Consider the following 24,703-nt stretch of genomic DNA (forward strand, 5'->3'; position numbering starts at 1 on the left):
AAATTGGATGCTTATCTTGCTGGGATCCTGTGACCCCAGCTGACTTCCTGCCCTTCGGGCGGGGGGCTGGACTCGATGATCTCCCGAGGTCCCTTCCAGCCCTGATGTCTATGAAATCTATGATTTAGTCTGGAGAAGAGAAGACCGAGGGGGATTGCATAGCAGCCTTCACCTCCCTGCAGGGGGGCTGCAAAGAGGATGGAGCTGGGCTGCTCTTGGTGGGGGCAGATGACAGGACAAGGAGCAATGGGCTCAAGCTGCAGCAAGGAAAGCTGAAGTTGGATATTAGGAAAAACTTTTTCATGAGGAGGGTGGTGAAGCACTGGAACGGGCTCCCCAGAGAGGTAGTGCAGTCTCCATCTTTGAAGGTTTTTAAGCCCCTGATAGACCAAGCCCTGGCTGGGATGATGTAGCCGGGGCTGGTCCTGCTTGGAGCAGGGGGTTGGACTAGATGTGACCTCCTGAGGTCATTTTCTATGATTCTACGAAATTTCCCCGTGTTGCTGCCTCCATGGCCCCTGGGCGCGTGTGGATTTGCTGCGGGGGCAGGCAGGATTAATGCTCTCCCCACTGGAAGCCAGAGGCCTGTCCTCACTGCAAGCAAGGCTGGGATGTGGCTAGATAGGGAGTGTCCCTGGAGCCCCGGCCAGGTTGGCAGAAGAGCCAGAGCTGCCCAAAAAGGAGGAGACCTGAGGTGAGAGAGACATGGAGGGAGTGCTGGTACAGGCAACCAGTCGCCGTGCTAGTCCAAGGCAACTGGCTCATCCCCTGGATGCACCCCCCCGGCACAAGCCCATGGAGGATTTACATAAATAAAATGGGCTAGGAAATACACAGGGGCATCCTCCTCGATTTTGGGCAGAACGCAAGGACTTGGGGAGGGAGGAAGGCAGGAGACACGCTGGGGTCTGGGCTCAGCTTTTCTTGGGCTCAGCTGCTCCCTGCAACCCACGAGCCAGAGCACCCCCCCATCGGCTGCCTGCGACACCCCCCGTCCGGACGCTCTCCGGACACGGCACGTGCAACACATCCCCGCGGCTGCAGCGCTTGTGTCTGCCAGGACGGGGGGGGGCTCAGCCCCACGGAGCAGCCTCGTGTCCCCGGGCGCGGCAGGGCAGACCTACAAGCCATCCCATGCGCATTCCCGGGACAGCGCTCACCTGTTCAGGAAGATGCTGCTGACGTCGTCGTGCGTGATGGGCGGCTTCTTGGAGCTGGCCGCCATGCGGAGCGGGCGCAGGAAGTTGTTGACGAGGATGTGCAGCTGCTGGACGTACTCGGCCTCGGCCTCCAGCATGCTGAACACGACCTGGTTCCTCTTCCTCATGCTGTCGGCGTGCGGCGAGCGGATGTAGTCCTGGATGATCGTCTTCCACTTCCTCCTGCACAACCAGCCGCGCAGGAAGCTCTGGACCTTCGAACACATGAACGAGCTCGTTACGGGGCTGGCATAATGACCTGGGCAGGCGCAAGGACCCCAAAGCTCCTCAATCAACAGCTCAGTTCAAGGCCCCTTCTTACAGCCAGCAACATCCTAATTTCTTCTTTGACAAAGATGAATGCCAGTCTCCCTCGCAGATGAAGGGAGGCGGCGCTCATTCTTGACCTGGCCCTTGCAGAGGCGCAGCAGAGCAGCCTTTGTTGTTAGCAGGACCACGAGGACGTGGGAATACCCAGCCTGCTTAGTGCCTAAACCTGCCTAGCCGTTCACCAAGGGACGGGTGAACCAGGAGGTGCCCATGCCAGGATGCACGCACGTAGCATAGTACACACAAGGCACAAGTACCTCGGCTGCAAAAAAAGCTTTCGCATCTTGTGTGTATGATGAGCGCTATCTATATCGCATCTAAATCTGTACTCAGCCCTGGCTATACATAGATCCATGCACCCACCCCCACACACCGACATACACACAAACGCACCGCAATCTACCCCTCGAGAAGCAGCAGGAGCTTGCCACGTGCGTGGCAAAGCTTCGGCGCCAGGTCTCCAGGCAGGGGACCTGCCCCGGTTGGCCTGACAACTACAAGGCATCACGTCCTGACCCAGCACAGGTAAAGCAGGGGCTGGATTAGGGTGGAAGTGGCTAATTTGCATCTGAGCCGGCATGACCAGCCTCATGCAGTGCCCTTGCCAAGCACAGAAGTGGTGCCTGATGAAGGTGTGCATGCAGTAATGATTTCCAAGGCAGCTGTGCACATCTCCCAGCAGGAGTTCATCAAGTTCATGCAGCTCAAGCTGCCCTACCCGTTCAACACCCACATGGTGATTCTCAACCAGGGTGCCCCAGCACCCAGGGGTGCCTAGATAGCCTTGCAAGGGTGCCACACAAGGTGTACACACCCAACGGTGAAAGAAAACCCCAGAGATTCCAAGTACGATTCATCGTGTTAAAAACCACTCCAGCCTGGTGCGGTCTGCCCGATTTCTTTCCAGCAGGAGAATGACTCTATTGTTTTTCCCTAGTCAAAAAACTAATGAAAACCAAGAGCTGGCTTTTCCCGAGGGGTGTTTCCAGTTTAGCGAAAGGTGCTTCGAGTCAACCAAGGTTGAGATGCCCTGCACTAGCAAGTAGCAAGGAACATGCCTCCTTCCTGAAATAAATGCCCAGGAAAATCCTCATATTGTGCCTCTGAAGGGAGTTAGCCCCTGGGGAAAACACCCAGGCATGACTATATACCTGGCTTTAATAAGGGTACATAATTTATGGGGAGGACCAACCTTTTTAATTTTCTTGATATCGCTGTCGTCGTCGTTGGGCGCGTTGGTCTGAATGGACTGGATGCGCTCGTTGTCTTTGAGCAAGGAGGCGATCTGCAAACACACGGAAACAAGCTGAGCCTGCGAGACAGGACATGGTCAGCAAGGCATCTCAGAGCCGCGAGCAAGCTCTGTCCCCTCTGCACTTTGTGCCGTTCCCAGGGACAGGATTTTGCCGTAGGTGAATCCCCCGGTAGCCCGATTCTGCCCCCACACGAGGCTCAGACCCTGTCCCGACTCCCACTTCAGCTGAGAGCAACGTCTGGTTCTGTTGCTATGGAGGAAGCACTAAGGAAGCGTATGAAAAGTATCGCAACCATAAACACGAAACAGTTTTCCCTCCTACAGTGTATTTGGAAAGTTGGCTGGACGCACTTCATCGGCGTTATCGAACAGATGGGAAACAGGGATTAACAATTCTGCACTAGAAACGCTGCCAGATGCATGCAAAAGGCGGGGGAGACCCGCACCTCATGGACTAACTATACACCAGAGATGCACAAGCTTTCGTAAGCACGCGCCCGCTGCATCGGGTGCCACGGCGCATCCCTGCATGGACTCTGATGAAGTGGCCGGTGCTTCTGAAAGCTAATGCACCTCTGATTTAGTTAGTCTCTACCCGCGTCCCACCTTCAAGCTGACACAAGCAACTACTGCCGCTTTCTGCGGATAAGCTCGAGATAAGGAGACACGGCCCAGAGAAAGCCTCGTGCTGCAGGAAGGGTGGGGAAATCTGCAGAAAAATCCCGCTGCTTTCGTTTGGCCACTTGTAAAAAGGGGCAAGTTTTCACATATTCACGGTTTGTCGTGAAAACGGGTATTGAGCCAGGTGGGTTTTGATTCAACATATTTCCTGCCCTTTTCCTTTTTGTCACAGAAAAGGGGGCAGCAAGGGGGAGAGAAAAGGCCGGGGCGACCATGCAGTCATGAGAAAACGAAGCTGAAAAACACTTTATATTTTTCACGTAGTTGCAAAACAATCACAAATTAAAATCTAAATCAAGAGTGCTCATGACACTGTCCAGTTTTGGAAAAAGTCCTTTTTTTAGAGTTTTTCCCAAGGACGGTTTCGAATATCTGGGATTTGAGAACTTGTTGGCAGGGGGAAAAATGAAGACACACCGGGCTGTCTGGGCTCGGCAACACCGGGAGGGAGAGGAGGTGTCGGAGCACGAGGAAGGGGGCTGAAGTCGAAGTTCCCTCTCCCAGGCGCGCAGCCGGGGAAGCAGCTGCTGGGTGGGACATATTTTCTTATTCCTATGAAGACACCTGAGATCCCCCCAGCTTGTCCTGGCCGCACTCGGAATAAAGTTGAAATCTCAAAACTTTTCGTGAACTTGACAGGCAGACCTAATTAGCAGGGTCAGATAAAGCAGTTTGTTCCAATAATTTAGGCAGGTTTTGTTCCGACGTCCAGACTTCTCGGTGAACTATTTACAAATAAGAACGTCATCGACCTTGGGAGCAATGGGCCCCGCGTGCAAGCGCAGGGCGCCAAGACGAGAGGCTGCCAACTCCAAAGCGAGTTGGGACAATTGTCCGACCTGCCCCCCAGCAGGTCCTGCCCGAAAGGAGAGGAAAGGCTACGCGGAGACCCCCGACAGCTCTTCAGCAGCAAAACCGCGCAGCCCGGGCCCGTCTGCAGACAAAATCCATCCCCACCCAGCGCCTCTCGAACAGGAAAGATCTCCCCGCCGTTGAACCCCATTCCCGGAGACACCGGTGCGTCACCGTTCACAGCTCAGTCAAGAGCGGGGCTTTTCTTCCCCTGGAGAACTTGAAACCGAGCTCCCCGCTCCCGAATGCAGATCAAACACCACCGCCACTTTTGACCGTTTCCTCCCGAACGCCGTCCAGCCCCCGCAGACGGGTGCAGGCCCTCGGCTGCCCAGGAGCCTCCGATGCGGAGCACAGATCAGACCCGCCCGTTGCCACCTTTCGCTCGTTAACCCCCTGCTGTGCCAAGGGCAGGCCGGGCAAGCGCCACTGTCCCGGCTGGTTTCACTCGGGAAAGCCCAGGAGCGTGACCTTAATGCTAAACCTGTGCTTAAATCTCATTAAAATCATGGATTTGAGTGCACTGCAGTGCCAGGAGCAATGCACGGCAGCAGGGAGCAGGAGGCTTCTCTGAATCAAGACTCCCTTGCCTGATTCTGCAGGGTCTTGCGGATGCTTTCCTATTCTCGGAGGGTTTGGGGCTCAGCCCCCCGTGCAGGATTGGGCCTGGGGAGCATGCTTCCCCCAAGGCCAGCCCGGGCAACGACAGGCCCCAGGAGTGTCTCCAGAAATAGCAGCCGTCTCTCTTGGAAGCAGGCCTCCCTGCCCCTGCCAGCATCGTCCCGGGGCGAGCTGCAGGATGACACGATTCATTAACGACCGGGGTGTATCATACAGCACATTAAAAACCAAAGAGAGTTATTTCAGATTCCCAATCAGCTCCTGGCTGGAAACTGCTTCTTCTCGGTGCTGCAGAGCTAGGTTTAAAGCCTCTGGCGGATAAATATTCAGCACGGCAGAGGGCTGGATTGGGGGGGGGTGGTCTTTTTTTTAAATCAGGTGAGCAAAATTTGCACATTAAAGTAGAAGCTGATGATCGGATCAGTACTTCAAAAGGACGTGGAGGAGAAAACAACACAAGGTGCAATCCCATGCAGGCCAGCCCAGCCATGTGCTAATTACCGATGGCACTTTGCCAGCTTTTAAATTATCGACTATGCATTTTAACCCATAATCCTTTGGCTGAAGTCAAGGTGTGTGTGCAACTCCCATCTTCCCCTCGATGCCAACAGCTAGCACAGATGCCCTAATCCCAAGGTGTGGAAAGTTTGAGCCCGCTTATCAAAAGCGAGTTAATTGGGTCAGACCAGACCTGCCTTCCCGCAGATGCGATGGGTCAACGTCAATGGGCCACTTGGTGCCACGAGTCCTCCCAGCTTGTTTAAATTCAACGCACACCGGTGGGAGGAAGGGGAGACTAGGCCCTAAAACCTGCTTCAGGGCCAGCTGGGCCGGGGGTATTTTCGCGGCGTGCCGGGGGCGCCTCTGCAGGTCATTCCCTGTCGCCGTCTGGGCCGTGCGCTCTCCGGGAAGTGGAGCTGGTGCAGGTTCAGGAGACTGGCCCCGATCCCTGTGGATCGCAGGGATGCTGCAGCATGATGGATCCACGTGCATGCATCCGCACATGCGTGTTGTGAGGAGCCCTACTCCGAGCCCCCTGCCCGGCGGTTGGATGAACGCCCCTGCACATGGAGGTCACCCCGGGAGCCAGGGAGGCTGCAACGAGGGTCCAGCGATTCCTAATGCAGACCCAGACATGCGCTGGGCTGCCTCGGCCGGTCAGCAACAGCCCAAAGACAGGCAGCTTGGCCGAGCAGGGCTCACCCATGCGCTGCCTGGCAGGAGCGTCCAAATCCAGGCTGTTCCCCTCGGCCCTTCAGAGATGAGCTTGCACTGCAATGTCCACCCAGCCCGCCCTGCACGGGGCGCGCACACTCCTGGCCAGTCCTGCAGAGCCCAGGGCACTGGCTCTTCACTAGTAGCGGTACCTTTGTTCACCTATGGGGGCAAATGCACTGCTTCTGCTTCAGGACAAGGTCAGGATGCGGCCTGCTCAGCTTGGGGGGCAGCTCCTGGACCTGTTGTCCAGGGCAGCTTGGGCTTGGACTGATAGGAACGGAGGCTGTAGAGGAATCCCTGTTCATGGGGTGCGTGCTGGCGCACGGGCGTGCGGAGGTCTCTGCGATCAGTCACCGTTCAAATCAGAGAATCACAGACTCATAGACGCCAAGGGCCGGAGGGGACCTCAGGAGGGCACATCTAGTGCAACCCCTGCTCCAAGCAGGACCAGCCCCACCAACATCATCCCAGCCAAGGCTTTGTCCAGCCAGCTCTTAAACACCTCCAAGGATGAAGCTGCCACCACCTCCCTGGGCAGCCTGCTCCAGTGCTTCACCACCCTCCTCGTGAAAAAGTTTTTCCCAGTATCCAACCTCAACTTCCCTTGCTGCAGCTGGAGCCCATTGCTCCTTGTCCTGTCATCTGCCCCCACTGAGACCATCCTCTTTGCAGCCCCTCGGCAGGGAGGTGGAGGCTGCTGTTCAATCCCCCTCGGTCTTCTCTTCTGCAGACTAAATCAGCCCGGGTCCCTCGGCCTCTTCTCACCAGTCCTGTCCCCCAGCCCCACAACCATCTTCGTTGCCAATTCTCGTTGCCATTGTGTCCACATCCTTTCTGTAGTGGGGGCCCACAGCTGGACACTGGACTCCAGATGCGGCCTCCCTGGTGCTGAATAGAGGGGCAGCATCACTGCCCTCGATCTCCTACCGAAGCAGGCCAGGATGCCATTCGCCTCCTTGGCACCGAGGGCACACTGCTGGCTCCTGTTCAACTCCTTGACCACTGTCACCCCTGGTCCTTTTTTGCAGAGCTGCTGCCCAGCCTGTCACCCCCCGCCTGCCCCGGTGCAGGGGATCGCTCCCGCCTCACTGCAGGACTTTGCACTCGTCCTTGTTGAACCTCAAGAGATTTTTTTTGGACCAATTGTTGAGGTCATGCTGAATCCTAGCCCTGTTATCCTCTGCATCTCTACTGCTCGCCCAGCGTGGTGTTATCTGCAGACTTGCTGAGGGCGTGCTGCATCCCATTTTCCAGGTTGCTGATGAAGACACTGAACAAAACCAGCCCCAGGACCGACCCCTGGGACACTCCGCTTGATACCAGCTGCCAACTAGACACTGAGCCATTGATCACTACTCTCTGAGCCCGATGCTCCAGCCAGTTTTCTATCCACCGCGCAGTGCATTCATCCAGCCCAGACTTACCAAATGTCAGAGGTAAAAATGGGGGTCCCTGATAAGGAGGGTCTGGGCCAACCTCCAGCTCCTAGAGCAGCCAACGCCTACAGCCAGGAGCATCGCGACTGGAGCGGACCGGGAATCTTCCGTGAAATGTCTTCTCGTTGGAAAACGCCAGTTCATCGAAACTTCCCGCTCTGGTGGGAAAGGGGCCCCATCTGCACAACCTGCTTCCGCTGAGAAACGTTACCATACTCACTCGAGTCCAAGACGACCCTGAATTTAAGATGACCCCCCATCATTAGATGCTAGACATGGAAAACATCCACATTTGTTATCATTTTTCATGTCTGTAGTTTATTTATTGAGGGTTGCTTTACATTCATCCCCTCCACAGCTGCACCAGTGGGTGGGGTGGTGGGAGGCAATTGGCCCCACCCCTCCCCACTTCTACTCAAATCCAAGGTGGGGGGTTTTCCACCCACCCATGTTAAATAAGGGGGGAAAACCCTCCTCTCTGGTCCCAGTAAATAGAGTGTTCTCCCTATGCTGAAAGAGGTTTTAAAACCACAATAAAGCAGCTGAAACCACTCTGAGACTGAAGCACCAAGAAGCAAAAGCACGAGTCCCCCCACCCCAGATCATCAGTTCGTGAGAATTTCTCAGGTTTTGACTTCTCGTCCACGCAGTGACCGGCTCCCCGCTCCTCTTCAGGTACCTCGCATGCAAGCCCACCTCCACGTGCAAGCTCACCTCTGCATACAAGCCCACCTCCACACACCTTTACACAGGGTAGGGAGGCACGCTGCCTGCCACTGGAGCCATGGCCTTAAAAAGCTACGAAAAGCAGCCCTGGATCGTGATGCAGGACGCACCAATCTCCTCGACACCCTCTTAGCTCCTGGCATGACGGCCGCTGGAGTCGCACATCCCGCCCAGATGAAACCCGCCCGCGCACTTAGACATTTCAAAGGGCAGGCAGATACAGGAAGGACAGCACACGCCTCTCCTTGCTCGTCGCCCCGAGCCTTTTCTAGGAAGGGAGGCATATCAATGCAGGGCATAACTCACTAACTAAATAAATGCATTTGGGATTTGGTCTAGGTTCTTGCTGTGGTTTTTCCCCTTCTAGCATCATTTTCCATCTTGGTCTTTTGCCTGTTTTAATCCCTATAACAAGGGGGTCGAGTTCATCCCAATGGATGAGCAGCGTGGGACTGGCCCACGGACCAGATCGGACCCACCGGCTCTCCCCCCAGCCCCCACACGTGGCTCTTGCCCCCACCGGTCCAGGACCGACCTGGCACACGGTGTGCGCCGCACTGGCAGGGCAGGTCTCAGGCGAGGCGTGGGTCCTGGATCTGCCCATCCTGCCCCCCAGGCAGCACCAGGGGCCAGATGATGGGCTGGATCCAGCGCACAGGCCGCATCTTTGACACCCCTCCTGTATCATAGACTCATGAGGGTTGAAGGGACCTCAGGAGTCGCATCTAGTACAACGCCCTGCTCCAAGCAGGACCAGCCCCAGCTACAGCATCCCAGCCAAGGAGGCCTGAAAACCCTTTTTATTGCTGTTGAGACCCCGTTACTTAGCAATTACCAAGATGAATACCAAGATGATGCCTGAAGTCACCACTATCCTGCTGTCAGGGTGACGCCGCCCCGAGAGAAAGGTTTCCAGCGCGGCTCTCTCTTTAAACCCAGCAGCTAATGTGTAGCGAAGTGACAAGTTCAGCTAAAGTGCTCGTTTGCATTAATTGTCCTGAATGCAGTGAGGTTCCCAGAGCGATCGCGGTCTGCGTTCACTAACGAGGTCCCTCCCCATCCCACTTCCAGGCTCTTCCCTCCTCATTTTCTTTCTCCGGCTTCTTCACTCCTTTCTCAGCCTCCCTTCACCTGCCGCCCACCAGCCGCCCAGCTTTACTTTCAGCTGCAAAAAAACCTCCTCTTGCACTCGAGTAAATATTGAATCTATAGGGAAAGAGACTTTAAAAACACTTAAAACACTGTGACAAAAAAAAAAAAATCAGTCTAGATGAGGCTGAGTCCTGATGCTGGCCAGGCTGGGGGGCAGCAGTGTCAGGCCTGACCCAGCGGCATGGGGTCCCGGGCCGGATCCTAGCACGTCGGGCCCAGCCTGTGAGCGCAGCATGGGTGGAGGACATGCCGGGCCCAGTCCTGGCAGGGGGCCCAATCCGGCCCACGGACCAGCCCACGCCCTTCCTCCGGCCTGCGGGGCCAAGAGCTTGAGCAGCACTCGGGCGGCGGGAGCCAGGAGCCCGAGCCCCCGCGACGCGTCGGCCGTGGCTTCGGTGCCACGTGCGCAGTGGCAGTTCTTCGCAGCGGCGGGAGGAGCCCGTCTCACCGTTCCCGCGCGTGCGCCCCGAGCCGCCCAGACCGGCAGCCAGCACCCGAGCAGGAAGAGCAGGCTTACACCCGGCTGCGCTGGCGTAAAGCCTGGCCCCGGGCCGGGGAGGGGCTCCGTGGCATCTTGCCTTCACGCCAGTGGGAGCGAGAGGATCGCGACCCCCAGGGACCCGCGGGGCTGACGCCACCCGGCGCAGTCGGGGCGAGGGCTCGTTACCTCAGATTTCAGGCGCTCGATTTCGATTTCCCCATCTTCAATCTGTTGTCTAAGTTGCTTGGCAACGGTTTTCTCCGTTTCCACAATCTGAAGCAAATGGAGGTACTTCTGCATTAAAGCTTCATGCTCTGTAGCAAGATTCCTATAACTGTCATATAGACACAGCCATTAAAACCCGGCCTCCCCGCCGGCCTCCCTCACCCGCTCCAGCTTTGCTTCCTCGGCTCTGCCCCGCGCCTCTGCGTGCAAGCCCCAGCCGGCCCCCGGCACGGCCGAGACGCCCAGGCCGCGACCGTCCTGCTGGCAAAGCCACGCCGGAGCAGCGCTGCAGCTCTGCGCGCTCCGCTCGCTCCCGGTGCGCGCGCAGCTCCCGGGACGAGGGCCACCCTGGCAGGGCTGCCTAGTCCCAGGCAAACGCTGTTCTGGGACCAGCGTCAAGGGCAGGGTGCAGAGTCTGAACTGGGGCTGGGGAGAGGATATTTCTGGGAAAGACCAGAAAAGGGATGCTAGGAGGAGCCTTAAGAAGTCAGGGCAAGTTTGACGGGGACACCCCCGGTGCCGGAGCGCAGACGCCAGCGCCTGCCCCTGTGAAGAGGCTCCGTCTAGCTAGCTCCCCGCAAACGCCGCCCCGCCGCGGGGGCACATCTCGGGGGTGCTCCCCGAAGCGCCGGGAACGTTTCCCCCGGGCAGAGCGGTGAACGAGCTGCCCTTCTCGCTGCAAGGCAGGAAGACATGGGTTTTGCTCTTCTCCTTCTGAGCCTGGCTGCTCCTTCTCCCGACTCGCTCGTGGGTTTTCTTTAAACCAGAACAAAATGGTGGCGGCTGTTCCTCTGCAACAGTCATGACCGAGCCCCCCCAGCGCGTCGGAGCGAGCCGGGAATTCCCACAGGCCCAATGCAACCAGCTGTTCCCCGTGGACAAGCTCGCGGGGAGCACAGCCTACAGCATCGGGGCCTTGGCATCCCAGTTGGCACTGAATCCTGCCTACTTGTTGGGGTTTGGTGGGTACTGTGCCCACCAGCCCCCACTGACCTCAGGGGGAGCTGACAGTGCTCAGCCTCCTGCCGGGTCGAGCCGCGTCTCAGCCCACCGTGGCTTGCCCCGCCGTGACCATTTGGCCCCCGGGGTGCGGCGCCGCGGGCCGTTTCGGAAGGCGCTACCTGGCGTGGGTGATCGCCGCCACCCATTCGTCGCAGTCCTTGGCGTCCTCCGTCCGCAGCTCCAGGGTTTTCTGATTCTCATGGTTGAAGTTCACGGTGAAATAATGCTGGGAAGAGAAAGGCGAGACGGGGTTATGACGTGGGCTGGGAGGGGGAGCGCGCTCGGCTCAGGAAGCGGGGTGGGGGGGTTTCGGAGTGGGAGGCCTGGGGCTTGTCTTGGTGGAAAAGCTCCTGCAAAATGCTTGGGAGAAGCAGGACTGGTAGGAGGGGGCGTGCGGCCGCTGAGCTAACGCTTCCCGAAAGGATTCGGGGCCACGAGAGGTGAGAAACCAGGCCGGTGCCCCACAGTCCCCCCCGGCACAGGGCCCAGGCGTGCACCCGCCACCCCACGCGTGTCCGAGAGCCACAGACGCCCCCGTCGCAAACGAAAGCCCCGTCGCCCTGACTTTGCTTTGACATTCAGCGCAGCCCCGACTCCATGTGCCTGCGGTATGCAGAAGAGGAGGCTCCAACGGACAGCGGCATAATAAGACTCGGTGCGTGAACTATATTTAGCTTCCCTTGACATTTACAGTATTTGTGTTAATTGTGATTGCAGTGGCAAGCAGCAGAGGCACTCGCTCTTGCTGTTCCTGTGCTTTCCCGCGGTCTCCTAGGAAACAGGTAATATACTATAACGCTGGATACTACACCCAATAACTGAACTAATAAGAAACCTATTAGAACGAGCTCATGCTGCCATTATCTTCTCCTCTGTTGTAAAGTTGAGCAAGAGGCCTGAATTAATTAGACCGTGGCAAAAACGAACAGCTTGCAGTTTCCTTGCTTGCGGTGGCTCGGAGATTTCCAAGGACTCCGGGGGACCGGACGCTCGGTGCTCGGGGCCGGCGCGCAGTAATGACCGCCCAGGGACCGGCGACGCCTCGCTGCAGTTTGGGGGGTTGCAGCAAGCGTGCAAAAGGCACGGGCTTCCTCGGCGAGTCTCTCCGTGGGCGCAAGGCCGGGGGAGTTTCTGGGGGCAGGGCCGTGGGACGCACCAAGCAGCGCCGCGTTGCTGCCTCCTCCCATGCCCAGCCACCCCCGGGCGGCACGGAGACCCCTGCTCCAGCGGGACGGGCCTTCGCCGTCCTCCACCGACGGGCTCCTGCCTGGGGAGCCAGACCCCGAAGTCACCGGTAACCTGGGACCACACGACCGGCACCGCCCTGTATCCTCAGCTCGAGGCAGGGTACAGTGAAGGGCTGAGCCCCAGGGCTTACCAGAGCCGCCGAGGGCTTCGTGCCAGCCACAGAAAGGAGAAGTTCTTGTCACGGAAAGCCTGCGTCCCCTCAGGACTGTCATGGGTTTGGAGAAGTGTTTCGAGTTGGGGCATCAGTTATACAAGTGCATCTTATTTTATGTTTTACCTGCGTTTATCAGCAATGCTTTTTTTTTCCACCAGCAGCTGCCCCAAGGCTTTTGGGGAACACTTGCATAGAAGTCCAGCGACTTCTTCACGCGGCTCCCGTCACCGCTCACAACACAACACGGGGAGCGCCGGGAGGCAATCCTGTCCTCACCTTTTCTCCGACCGCTCGGCCGGCCGGCATGGGCTGCAGCCACGTGGCCCACGTGCTGACCGCAAAGGCATGGCCCGGGCCAGGCTGGGCCGGACAAATGGCCTGGCGAGCCCAGTCTCCCGCCTCCAGCAGCGGCAGGAGTGGGTGTTATAGAGGGACAGCATCGCCCCGGATCGCTCTAGCATGATCCATCCCTTATTCAAGCAAATGCATTATTTAATCTATATGGAAAGAGATTTTAAAACCACTGTGCAAAAAAAGATTAGTCTAGAGCAAGGGTGAGCCCTCCCTGGCTCCACCACTGACTAGGTTAGGGATGGCAGAGGAAACATCTCCAACCCATCTGTGCCGGCGGATTTCCCTGCAAACACCCCGCTACGGGCGCGTGCACGCATCACCGGGTCATCTAGCTAAAGCGATGTCGGAGCAACAGGCGCTGAGCTCGCAGCTCATCCCCTGCCCTCCCCCCCGGCACGGAAGAGGCTCTCAGGGAGCTCGGAAACCTCCCGCACCCAGGACCCGACGCACAGGCGTTTCCCACCGTGCTTGTCCGGCTTGGCTTCTTCCCACAGGCCTGGGAAGGGCTCAGACCGCCGGGCCCCCGGGTGCCCTGTGCTGGGACGAGGGGGCTCTGGGTCACGGGCCAGGCAGGGATTTGAGGAGCGGAGGCCCCACCGCATCACCCAGACAAACCGACCCTGTGCCACGAAGCCCCGGAGACCCCGGGACTGCAGCCCCGCACCCCCTTTCTGCCCCGCTGTGCTCAAACTGGGGCGCGGTGCCACCCGATGAGCCCCCAGCGCCCCTGCTTGGCTCTGGATGCCCCGGGCCTAGCCCCACCTCGCAGCACCAGCCGTTGGCCTTGAAAGCGGGCAGCTTCATCACTGGCCCCAGCCCGGCTCCCGGGGCTGCCGGGGCTCCCTGGGGTCAAAGCCGTGCACTCGGGGCCGAATTCAGGGGAGCGGTGCATCACCCAGACCAATGATAGAAACAGCTAGGTCGCTGGGTCAGATGTTCCCACGTCCTTCCGATTTCCTACCCCCGTTACAACACCGTCGGGCAGAGCTGGGGAGAGCGCAGGGGCTGCCAATACTCCCCCTGCACATCGACCCGAGACTTGCACAGGCATCCGCACCAAGCAACCTTGCATTGCATGAACCGCGAAGCAATCGTCAGCCTGCCTCCGGGGCATCCAGGGGAGTGCAGGGATGTGCAAGGAAGCAGCACGGCGCAGGTCTCATGGCAGGGCACGAAACCAGGACTCAGGAGCAAAGCTTGGCCAGGCAGGATGCGTGCGGGTCAGATGCGGGATTATAGGAACGGCATCCCATGGGCTGGAAGGGACCTCACATCGACTCCGGCCCCTGCTCGAGGCAAGACGCCTCCCAACTAAACCGTCTCAGCCCAGTGTCTCACCTGCTCGTGAACCTGCACGGGTGAGGATTTCACCATCTCTCGGGGCGCTTGTACACGCTGCACGTTGTTTAGATACAGCACCAAAAATCGCCATTTTCCTAGGTTAGTCGCATGTGAAAACACACACTGATGTCTTTTTATCGGGGTAAGCTCCAGTTCTTGGCCACTCTCAGAGTCAGAAAGTCCCTCCTCACCTCCAGCCCTCATGTCCCTGCTGCAGCTCGAGGCCGTCGCTCGTCCGTCCCCTACAGCCGCAGAGAAAAGCCCCTCCGTCCTCTCTGCCGTCGCCCGCAGAGAGCTGAGGGCTACTATCAAATCCCCCCTTGGTCTCCTCTTCTCCAGACTAAATGCCCCTAGCTCTTTCAGCCTGTTTCTACAGAGAAAATCCATCTGCCAGCTGGTGAGGAGCTCCTTGCCCTCCTTCCCATCACGTACTTTCCCCGCTTTGCTGCTAAAAGAGGGAAGGGAATACCTGACACTGCGAAAGAGGAAAAAACAGCCAATTGCTCCTGTTTTTTAACACTCAAGCTATTTAGGAGACACCGGAAACATCCAGCAGCCCGCCCTGGGGAGGAGCAGGGAGAAGGCCCCGGGCGGCAGGAGGGGGTCTCCACCCCGCAGAGGGGCCCCGCAAGACCCCCGGGCGGGGGTCCGCGGCTCTCCTCGCCCCAGGCCCCTTGCACGCCGGCTCCGGCTGGCACCGCGGCCCAGGGCCGCAAGGGCAGGATGCTGCCTCGGGGCCGCCGGCCGGCCGGCATCGCTCCCACGCCTTTGACGGGAGGCCGATAGGTTTCGCCGGCCTGGAAAGTTAATTAAGAAGCTTCCGCTGTAACCACAATGTAAATGTCAGTCCAGCCAGGAGCGCTTTGAAGGCTCGAGCCCTGCGCCCCCGCGCCGCGTGCCAGCCAGCGGAGAGGGACCCCGTGCCCAGCCGCGAAGGGCAGAGGTTTCCAGGACTCGGCTGGTAAGGACGTGTCCTGCTCCACCCCAAAACCCACGGGAGACCCCGAAAGCGCCCAGCTGAAAAGCAGGCCGCCGCGGCACACGCCAGCCCGAGGCACGCGTGGATGTTCGCAGGCACTTGTGCCCGAAACACCGAGTCGGCCTCCTCCGGGCCTCCTCGCAGCTCCCGGGCACAAGGCCCCTCTTCCTGCTCCAGGCGCTCGGCCGCGGCCCCGACACCCGCCAGGCGGGCGGCCCGCCCGACCCGGGAACGCCGCCAGAAGAGCTCCGAGCGGCGCACGATGCAGCAGCCCGTTTGCTTAGCAACACAGACCTCGACGAGCGCGCCACGCCGGGCCCGGCGCTCCGCAGCGGCTCCCCGCCGGAGCAAGGCCCCAGCACGGCTCGAGCTGGCTTCTCCCCCCGGCCCGCCCTTGCCTGCCGCGAGCGAGAAGGGGACCGGGCCCCGAGAGCTCGGAAACCTCCCGCACCCGGGACCCGACGCACAGGCGTTTCCCACCGCGCTTGTCCGGCTTGGCTTCTTCCCACAGGCCTGGGAAGGGCTCAGACCGCCGGGCCCCCGGGTGCCCTGTGCTGGGACGAGGGGGCTCTGGGTCACGGGCCAGCCAGGGATTTGAGGAGCGGAGGCCCCACCGCGTCACCCAGGCAAACCGACCCTGCGCCACGAAGCCCCGGAGACCCCAGGACTGCAGCCCCGCACCCCCTTTCTGCCCCGCTGTGCTCAAACCGGGGCGCGGTGCCACCCGATGAGCCCCCAGCGCCCCTGCTTGGCTCTGGATGCCCCGGGCCTAGCCCCACCTCGCAGCACCAGCCGTTGGCCTTGAAAGCGGGCAGCTTCATCACCGGCCCCAGCCCGGCTCCCGGGGCTGCCAGGGGTCAAAGCCCCATCCACCCACCACCAGTGCCCCAGGGAGGGGGCCACGAGGACAGGAAAGGGGCTGCCGTCACGGCCACCCCCCTGCTGCTGCACCCCGAGTCTGACTGGCGCCACGGGAACGTGAGCTTTGTTTTTCTGCACTCGAAATGCCAGCGTTTGAGAAGAAAACCAAGGCACTGGGAGGAACAAGAGAGAGATGGAGCTGTCTGTGCCTGCCAGGCAGTAAGGCACTTCTCATCGCCTGGCCCGACTCGGAGCAGCTCCTCCCCGCGTCTGCTGCATCCCAGTGCCCGCCTGGGCCACGAGGCACGGGCCGCTTTGCAACAGGGCATCCCCCTGCTCCTTCCTCCCGGGCAGCCCACCTGGCCAGGACAAGGGACCACAGCATTTCCCTGCCCCTTGTCCGCTCACGTTCGCCGGACAGCGTCCCCTGGCTCCTCGGCCTCCGTCGAGGGGCAGCGAGCGCCCTGCTCGGCGTCTTGTTTTCAAACCATGACCCTCTGGCCCCTGTTTTGTCTTTTTGCTATCCTGAGATAGTGATGGGCCCTTTGTGGCCCCTTCCAGGGGGTGCAGATAGCTGTACTTGTTCATCTCAAAACGCCCGACCACTTGGCATTTTCTACCTAAAAACAAATTCATTAAACTGCTCCCCATGGGGTGTAATTGCACCTCCATGTTCTTGCTGGTCAGGAAAAGTGAGATCGGGACCAGCCTCGAAAACTGCCCTTGTGAGATCCGTGTTTATTTTGGCCCGGGCTATTGAGGCTCATCTGGAAGAACTGGTTTGATCCTTCCTGCTATTCTAGCCTGGGGGAAAACCCAGCCCCTGGCCAGTCTGGCCCGTGGTACGAGCCGTGGCACCCGGTTTCCCACGCGGTGACAAGCCGGGCCCCCGGGTTGCGAGCGCACGCCTGCGGTGCAGCTCCTTGTACGGCGCTGACGGATTTATCCCCGTACGCGAGGCAGGAAGCACGGTGCCTTTGAAAGGAGGAAATTATTTTATATTTGAATAATAAAACTCCCACCACCTTTTATCTCCTCCTAAATTATGATCCTTCCCTGTTATCACACTGACACATCAAACTCAACAACCCGGGAGTGCTTCCAGAAGGCGCCCGCTTGCTCGCGCGGGGCCGGGGCCAGGGCACGCTGCACCGCAAGGCAGCTCGGCGCCCCGGAGGGAACCGGGAAGGACACCAGAGAGCCCCGGCCCTGGGGCTGCGTCCACGCACGTGGGCCCGTGTCCCCTGCTGTGGACCCAAAGGAGCCTCAGGACTGGTATGTTCCCCGGTACCCCACAGGCCCTGCATTTCACAGCGGATCTAGGAACGCAACGAGGGGTGCAGGAGATCCCAGTGGTGCTGCAGCACGGGCGCCTGCACGGGCAGAGATCTCCCACTTGCACCACCGTCCACAGTCCTGTGCTGCTGGACCCTGGGCCAAGCGGGGACGTGCTGGAGAAGGGAGAGCAGGGCAGGGGCAGTCCTGGGGCTTCGCCCCTTCCTCACCTGCTCCCTGTTTCATCCTCTGCGCGTCCCCAGCCGTGCCCCAGACCCCGCAGGAGACCCAGGGACGGGGAAACCACCGCTGGCCCATCACCTTCAGTGTGAAAGGGGCACGGCTGCACCAGCGCAGCCCCCTGGATCCACCCTGCACCCCGACACCCCGCAACGGGCCTTGTCATCCCTTCCAGGACGGTCCCCAGCTCCGCACTGGAAGCATCGGGTGGAGAAGCCAGCCCTTCCCCTCTGCATCAGCTGAACTTGACCCCGGCACTTAAACGATGCCCTCTCTCGATTCCTTGCAGCTGCTAAGACAGACCCCCTCCCCCCCGCCCCATCCTGGCCCCACTCTTTTGTGCCCCCCCTTCGAACACGGAGCATCTTCCACACCGTCAAACCAACCACTCGCCTAAAGGGCCCTGCCCTGAGCCAGCCGCAGGATCCGGCTGATGACGAGAACAATATGAAACGCAACCTCGTCCCCCCGTGCACGCAGACACCCCCTTTAACGCACAGCGCGGTGCATTACAGCACATACGGCAACGATGCCCTAAGGGCCCCCCGGACACATCGCGGCTGCAAAGTGAAGCAGTTAAAAACCAGGACCTGATCCGGGGCTGCTCGGCTCCTTGGGCATTCTTCCTCCAGGCCTCAGGTCTCCACCTGTGAAATGGGGAGAATGCCCCTCCCGTGGCTTATGGTGAAGACACATCCGTGAATGCCTGTGAAACACTCATTTCTGAGTTAGTCAGTCTGTAAGGTGCATCTCTACCTTGCCTTTGCTCAGCTATGCAGTGAAGGGCCACAGAAATACAGCGGGGGGAGGTAACAATTTTGCACAGGGCCCAGAGCTCAGGTGGCAGCCTAAGTGAGGAGGAGACAGCGAGAGATCACGCAAGCAGCTGCCTGTCCGCCGAGCGAGCCAGGGGCCCACGGAAAAAAGGCTGGGTGCATTTGGTGTCTTGGTGCCTTGTAGCTGTGCAGCGGAGCTGACTGCAGGGCTTTAGGAAGAGGGGAGATGGGGATGCTTTGGATGAGGATGACCCTTAGGCAATGGGGGTGGACTCGAGGTCCTCCAGAGGCCCCTGCCAGCCCCACTTCTCTATTCCATGATTTAAGGCTGCACTGCAGGGCACACAAGCCAATTGCACAGGCAACCCCAGCGTTGGCCCTTCCCCGCTGCCCCAGGCTGGGAAAGCTGCATTGCAAAGGCTGGGGTAGGTGCCCTGGGGCAGCTTCATTGAAAAGAGCAGGCTGGAAACCTGGCATCAGCTTCCCAACCTGCTCTTAACACCCTTTGAAATGCAGGTCCCTATTTAGCAACCCCCTCCTTCCCCAGAAAGACAGAAAAAATTCTCCCTTAGAAACCCGAACTGCTGCCAGCTGGGACAGCAACAGGCGCGGACATGACTGACCTCTGCCCAGACCACGGGGGCGAGGGCTGCAAGAGGAGGTGTGTGGTCCCCTGGAGGCAGCGAGAAGCCGGGAGCAGACTGGGAGCCGGGTGCAGCTGCAGCAAAGGTCAGTCCCCTCAGCGGAGGCTGGAGGAATGAGCTGGAGCTCCTAGGCAGCCAGCTGGGGCTGCTTATCTCCTTAAGCTGGGGCCAGGCTCTTTCCCTCTGTGTGAACCGGGCACCGCAGGGGCAGGGCCACTCTTATATCCACCCCGCCCGCTTCCCCCAAGCAGGGAGCACATGGAGGAACATCTGAGCCCCCTCGGAGCTGGGGGGCAGCGGCAGGGGCACTCCTGCTCCCCCAGGCAGCCCTGCAGTTGCAGCCCGGAGCTGGCAGGGCTGGAGCATGCTCCTGGCAGACAGACGCTCTTGCACGATTCAGCTGCCAGGCTCCAACGAGGGGTTTTCCAGGTCCAGGCTGCCTCCTCTATGCCCCTTCCCCCCAGGGTCATGGTCCCCCCATCCCCAGGGTCAGGGCTCTTCTGAGCCCCATCCTGCAGTACAGCCCTGGCCGGCCGCACAGGGCACCCTGGGCAGTCCTCGCTGTGCTTATACAGCGAAAAGGCAGGCAGCCAAGTGCCTGCCGTCGCCTCTGTCCCCGCTGAAGGAAGGCACGGCTGTGGGCTCCGTGGCTCTCGCCCTCCGGCGTGCCAGCTGCATCGGCACCGAGGAGCCAGGGTCCTCTCTCGCGCATATTCTCAAGCCTGGGGCTTGCCACTGCCTCCTGGAAAAGCCCCCGAGCTGGCACCCAGCTTCTTGTACCCAGGCGAGCCCGGGCTCCCGGGAAGCGCGTTCTGCTCCCGCGTCCTCCACCAGTGACTTCAAGCCGACAGAGGAAACTGCGCGGCGACCCGTGTGCGACAGCTCTTCCCTCCCCGGTGCCATCACACCTGTGGACTGCTTTGCAAGGGAGCCGGAGTCCTTGTGCTCATCCTACAGACCCTGTTCTCCTGGATCCCAGCCCCGTGCCCCGCTCACACGACCACCCTGTGCATCACTCGCCAACTCTAACGTGCACAGTACACAGACCTCGAACGCTGCAGCCTTGCCCTGCTTTCCTGCTCAGCCGAGACATTGCCCCGCACAAGGAGCAGGCCCCCACCCCTCGCCCCTGCTGTGCAGACCCCCGGCTTGGCGGCATCTTCCCGGTACCTTCCTCCTGGAACAGACCCGCACCGGCTGCATGCCCTGGCCAGACTTGGGCAGCTCGCAGGGACCGGACTGGCACCAGCGGTGACGGTCCTGCTTCGGCAGCCGCTCGAGCACCCATTCTGCTGGCATGTGTCCTGGGCAGGGATTCCCAGAGGAAGCGGCCTAGGAGAGTTAGGAGCCTGACCCCCCTGCACTGAGCCTGCCACCTTTGTGCTGTTTTAAGTATCTCCTGGCCTGCCCAGTGTCTCTGACCCCAAACTCCGGGGGCCGGTGCAAACCCACCTGTGTCCGAGCCTCGGGGTGCGTGTGCGTATCGTCTCCAAGAAATATCAACGTGCGGAGAGCAGCCTGGACTCAGCGGTGGCCACCAGCCCTCGCAACCCAGCCAGGCCGGCCACGATTAAATCACCGCCCAAGCAGGCCGCGCAGAGTCCATCTCCGCTCCTGCGCACTCCCCTCTGGCCCTCGCCACACTGCTGGCCACGCAATCCCTGCCTGCAATGCCTGGGCCCGGCTCCGTGCATCCTCCAGGACAGCGTGCTGCACGGCGCTGGTTAATCATTCGAGGTGAAGGCTAACGAGGGCTCCACTTCCAAATACAGCCGGGCACGTGGTTCGGTGGATAGCCTCCGTCCCCCTTTCCTCGCCTGCTCAGCTCACCACTCCCTCCGCCGGCCCTGCCCGCTGGGTCTCTGCATGCTTCCTGCAACCATTAATGCCTTTGGGGGCTTCTTCTGGCCCTTTGCTGCCCACAGGTTCGTACCGACCTCCGCAGCCCCCGGATCCAACCCTGCCTGCGAACCCCGTTGCTCCTGCAGGCCGTCTGCGTCACCTCTGCAAAGGGTCGACATGAGCTAAGCCCTCGAACTGGTGCAGAGGCTCTGCACGATGGTACCTACAGCCGACCTCAGCAACGCGCGGGCTGCAGGCCAGACACGGCCCACGGAGCTGCGGGGTGGGACCGGGCAGCTAGGAGCAGCACCGCTGCCGGTGGGGGCAGCCCCCGGACCTCGGGGAGCTGCACCCCCATGGCTGCCCCACATCTCCACCCAGCTGCCAGCCCCTGGTCTACCTGGATCCTGTGGTCTCCTGGCCTGTCGCAGCAGCACCTTGCCCTCTAGCATCTCTGCCTTTCGCACGCTCGCCGAGGGGCCCCGGCTCCGGGGCAACTCCTCCTGGGCCGCAACCGAGGGGAGGGCGGCTGCACGAGGAGAACGAAACTGAGAAACAACCGGCATGGCCAACTGCACCAAAAACAGGATTTTAAGGACAACCACAAAGATCTGGAAACCTTTTGTTCATCCCAAGTGAAATCTTTGGCTCTTGAGAGCCTTTTGAGCTGGCTTTTTTGAAGGACGTGGAAGTAAATACCGAGCGGGCGCGTCGTTCCACGTGCAAAGATGTTGAGTGCTTGCTTGGAAGATGCCAAAGTGAGACGCTTTGGCTTCCTCCAAGCTTGCCGGCCTTTTTGTTTTTTGAGCTGAAAGGCAGGAGAAACTGCTCGACAGCCCTTGGCCCAGCAGACACACGCCCTGCTCTCTGCCCCGGTTCGGCCCCTGATATTACGACTAGGAGATTGTGAGATCAAGGCACGCGGCTGCCTGAGCTCCATGAAGCCGAAAACGTGCTGCTGGGAGGTGGCCCTGGCGCCCAGCGCTGGGCTCAGAGGGCCGTAACCCGCTCCTCGGAGATCTCGGGGGCTTGTTCCCCCACTGCGAAGGGCCAAAAGCTCCAACGCTCCCAACACCCGCTCGCTGGCAGGCGTTCCCTGCTGCCCTCCCCAAAGGGAGGCCTGGTTTGTTTGCCTTGTATTCGGCGCGTGGATGGGTGCTCAAGGAGCTGATGGTTATGATAGCTGACATAAAGGGCACGGGAGGAGACTTCTTCTGCTCTGGATGGATGAGCCTGAAATCAACAGCCAGCGATGTAGCTTTTAACTTCATTGACCTATATACCAAGTGCATGCAGAAGACGGGGGCTGTCACTCAGCCGTCAGCGGATGAGGCCCCCGCAGCCCGTTTCCTACAGACGACAGCAGACGAGACGATCTCAGGGCGAAGACGTCTTTCCACGGCTTCGGGGCAGAGGGAGCAGCCCTGGCACAAGCCCCGTGGCCGAATGCAAACGCGCTCATATGTGCCACGTCTCCTCCACTTCTGGGAGTGGAAAGGATGACGACCGCGGGGACCTGGGCCCACGTGGGAGCATCTCTGCTCTCCCGCTATGCTGCGCCCCTGCACTTGGGTCTTCCCCTGCCAACTGCCCCCCGGGGAGGCAGCTGCCTAGTGCTCACCTAGCAGCACTTCCAGGGGAGCGAGTGATGATGGTGGGCACCTGCCCGTGGGGGCCTGGACAAAGCAGTCTGTTCACAAGCTCCAGGTCTTGGCTGGATGATTGCCCTCGAGCCTGGGACCCCTTGCCTAGGCTGAAGCAGGGCAGGAGCGGAGCAGAGGACTTCTGTCTGACCCTGGCCCTTACCCCTCTACAGTCGTAGGAACCCAGGGGCCTTCCAGCCCAGCGGTTTCCATTTCTGGCCTAACGATCTGCTTTTCCTAACCTCGCCCGCCTAATGGCAAAAACAGGCCACTTGCGTCACGTGTACAAGCGCCCTGTTCTCGCGCGGGAGCGCCCACGCCCGTCTCGAGCTCTCTCGTGTCCGCTCTCCCGCCTCGTTCTCGTGGTCGCGCTGCCCTGGAGGTCGGCACGGCGCTTTCCACCGACGAGGCGCAGCAACGGGACAGAAAGGCCGATCCCCCGCGTCTCTTCTTTACGCGGCGAATGCGAATGTCAGCTCAAAAACCGGCCCAGGCTCAGGGAAGCAGAGAACATCTCACCAGCAAGAGCTGGACACAAAAGAAGGCCTGAAATGATGCAGAGCTTCCCCTTTCCACAGGTCTGGAAATGAAGTAAATTAACCATGGAGCTGTTAGTCTTCATTAAAGTAGCTCCCCAGAGAAAATAATTTTTACTATTTTCTATGCGGTTCCGATGCCCAATTTATATTTGATATCAATGTCTTCATAAAAGCGTTACAGAATACCATTCTGATTGCTAAATGCATCTGCATCTCTCAGTATATGTACAAAAAAAATCTGCACGCTGGGTATGTGCAGCTGAGTAAATCCACATCAGGAAGCCAGGGGTGGATTTGGGTCTATCAGCCCGTGTATGTGTCTTATTCCAGTCTGGTTCTCTTCAGACTTTAGAGAGCTGTCAGATGAGAAAGTCTGGAGAAAAGGAAAGGACTGGCACTAGATTCACACCTCCAGAACAAATAGGAAAAGTCTGCGCCTGGTTATGTGAGAGGCTTATTACATTCAAAATCCAGCTTCCTTCTGGATAAATTTAGATTTGTAAAGCTACTGGCGTGAAGTGGTGTTTCTGATGTACTCGGCTTATTGCCGCAAGCTTAGCTAATGATGCAGAAGTCTAGAAAAGGATTGCAATGAGAGGAAATTTTCATTTGATGGGGGGTGGGGACCACCTAAAGGCTGCTGACTTTTTTTTTCCCTCAAATTTTTCCCTTTTTTCACGTTTCAATGCCTTTTTTAAAAAATTAAAAAATGCTCTGAGCATTTGTGTTTATTCTTATGCTCTGGAATTTCAGTCCTCAGGAAGCAAACTATTGATGCGACCTCCTCGGGACGCTGGTCTTGCTGGGATCATTTGACCCCAGCAGACTTCCTGCCTGGGCGGGGGGCTGGACTCGATCTCGCGAGGTCCCTTCCAGCCCTGATGTCTATGAAATCTATTTCAGTCATTTTTTATCATGATTTCAGCAGCATTCTTTACATGAAAAATCCCTGATTCAAATTCTGTTGAGAAACAGTTACCATTTTTTTGTATAACCCCCCCCCCCCCAAAATAGCCTACTTGCACCCACTAAAATGATTTAAAAAGGAGGCTGCTCCGGGTGGTGTCCAGCCAGGGGTTGGAGCGGGACCCTGGAGAGCTGATCTGGAAGAACTTGGTCGTCTTCTTGCTTGGGGAAAGGATTCTGGTCACGCAGCCAGGAACAGCCCTGTCAGGCTGATCGCTCTATCACGCAAACAGCTTGATTCCTTCTTCCCTGCGCTCCAGGATGAGCTGGCACCAAAATAACTCAGCAAGCAATAACTCACTCCGGTGAGGCGGTGCAGCTCCCGTTGGGTACGGCGACGGTGCATGCCAAGGTGCGTGCCAGGGGTATGGCGATGGCGCGTGCCACCCATGCCAGCTTTCGACCCGCCAGTTCCAGGGCTGGTCATTGCCTGCAGAACCGACCCGGGCCCGCGGCATAGTGGTGTAGCTGAGCTCTTGCTGCTGGACCCCCACTGCTGGCAGTCCCTGCACTACAGGCCTCGGTGTGTCTACACGAGCTGGCCTTACACAAAATCACAAAAAATGAGGGTTGGAGGGATCTCAGGAGTCACATCCAGTCCAACCCCCTGCTCCAAGCAGGGCCAGCCAGGGGTTTGCCTAGCCAGGCCATGAATACCTCCAC

The 24,703-nt window shown here is 59.3% G+C and overlaps 1 protein-coding gene across 2 annotated transcripts in view; it reads right to left on the reverse strand.

Moving 5' to 3' along the window:
• Window positions 1–24,703, reverse strand: part of RASGRF1 (Ras protein specific guanine nucleotide releasing factor 1) — a 69,776-nt gene that overhangs the window by 39,079 nt on the left and 5,994 nt on the right. The window contains exons 2-5 of one of the 2 annotated variants that reach the window (XM_019533927.1): window positions 11,298–11,404; window positions 10,138–10,285; window positions 2,722–2,814; window positions 1,161–1,414 (exon numbers count right to left, since the gene is read on the reverse strand). In XM_019533927.1, the coding sequence (XP_019389472.1) occupies window positions 1,161–1,414; window positions 2,722–2,814; window positions 10,138–10,285; window positions 11,298–11,404 (602 nt within the window). Of the gene's footprint in view, window positions 1–1,160; window positions 1,415–2,721; window positions 2,815–10,137; window positions 10,286–11,297; window positions 11,622–24,703 lie in introns of those variants that run through there. The other variant, XM_019533928.1, reaches the window with a different exon arrangement.

The sequence above is a fragment of the Crocodylus porosus genome, unplaced genomic scaffold (genome assembly GCF_001723895.1).
Source record: "Crocodylus porosus isolate Cpor-Errol unplaced genomic scaffold, CroPor_comp1, whole genome shotgun sequence".
Classification (NCBI taxonomy): Eukaryota; Metazoa; Chordata; order Crocodylia; family Crocodylidae; genus Crocodylus; species Crocodylus porosus.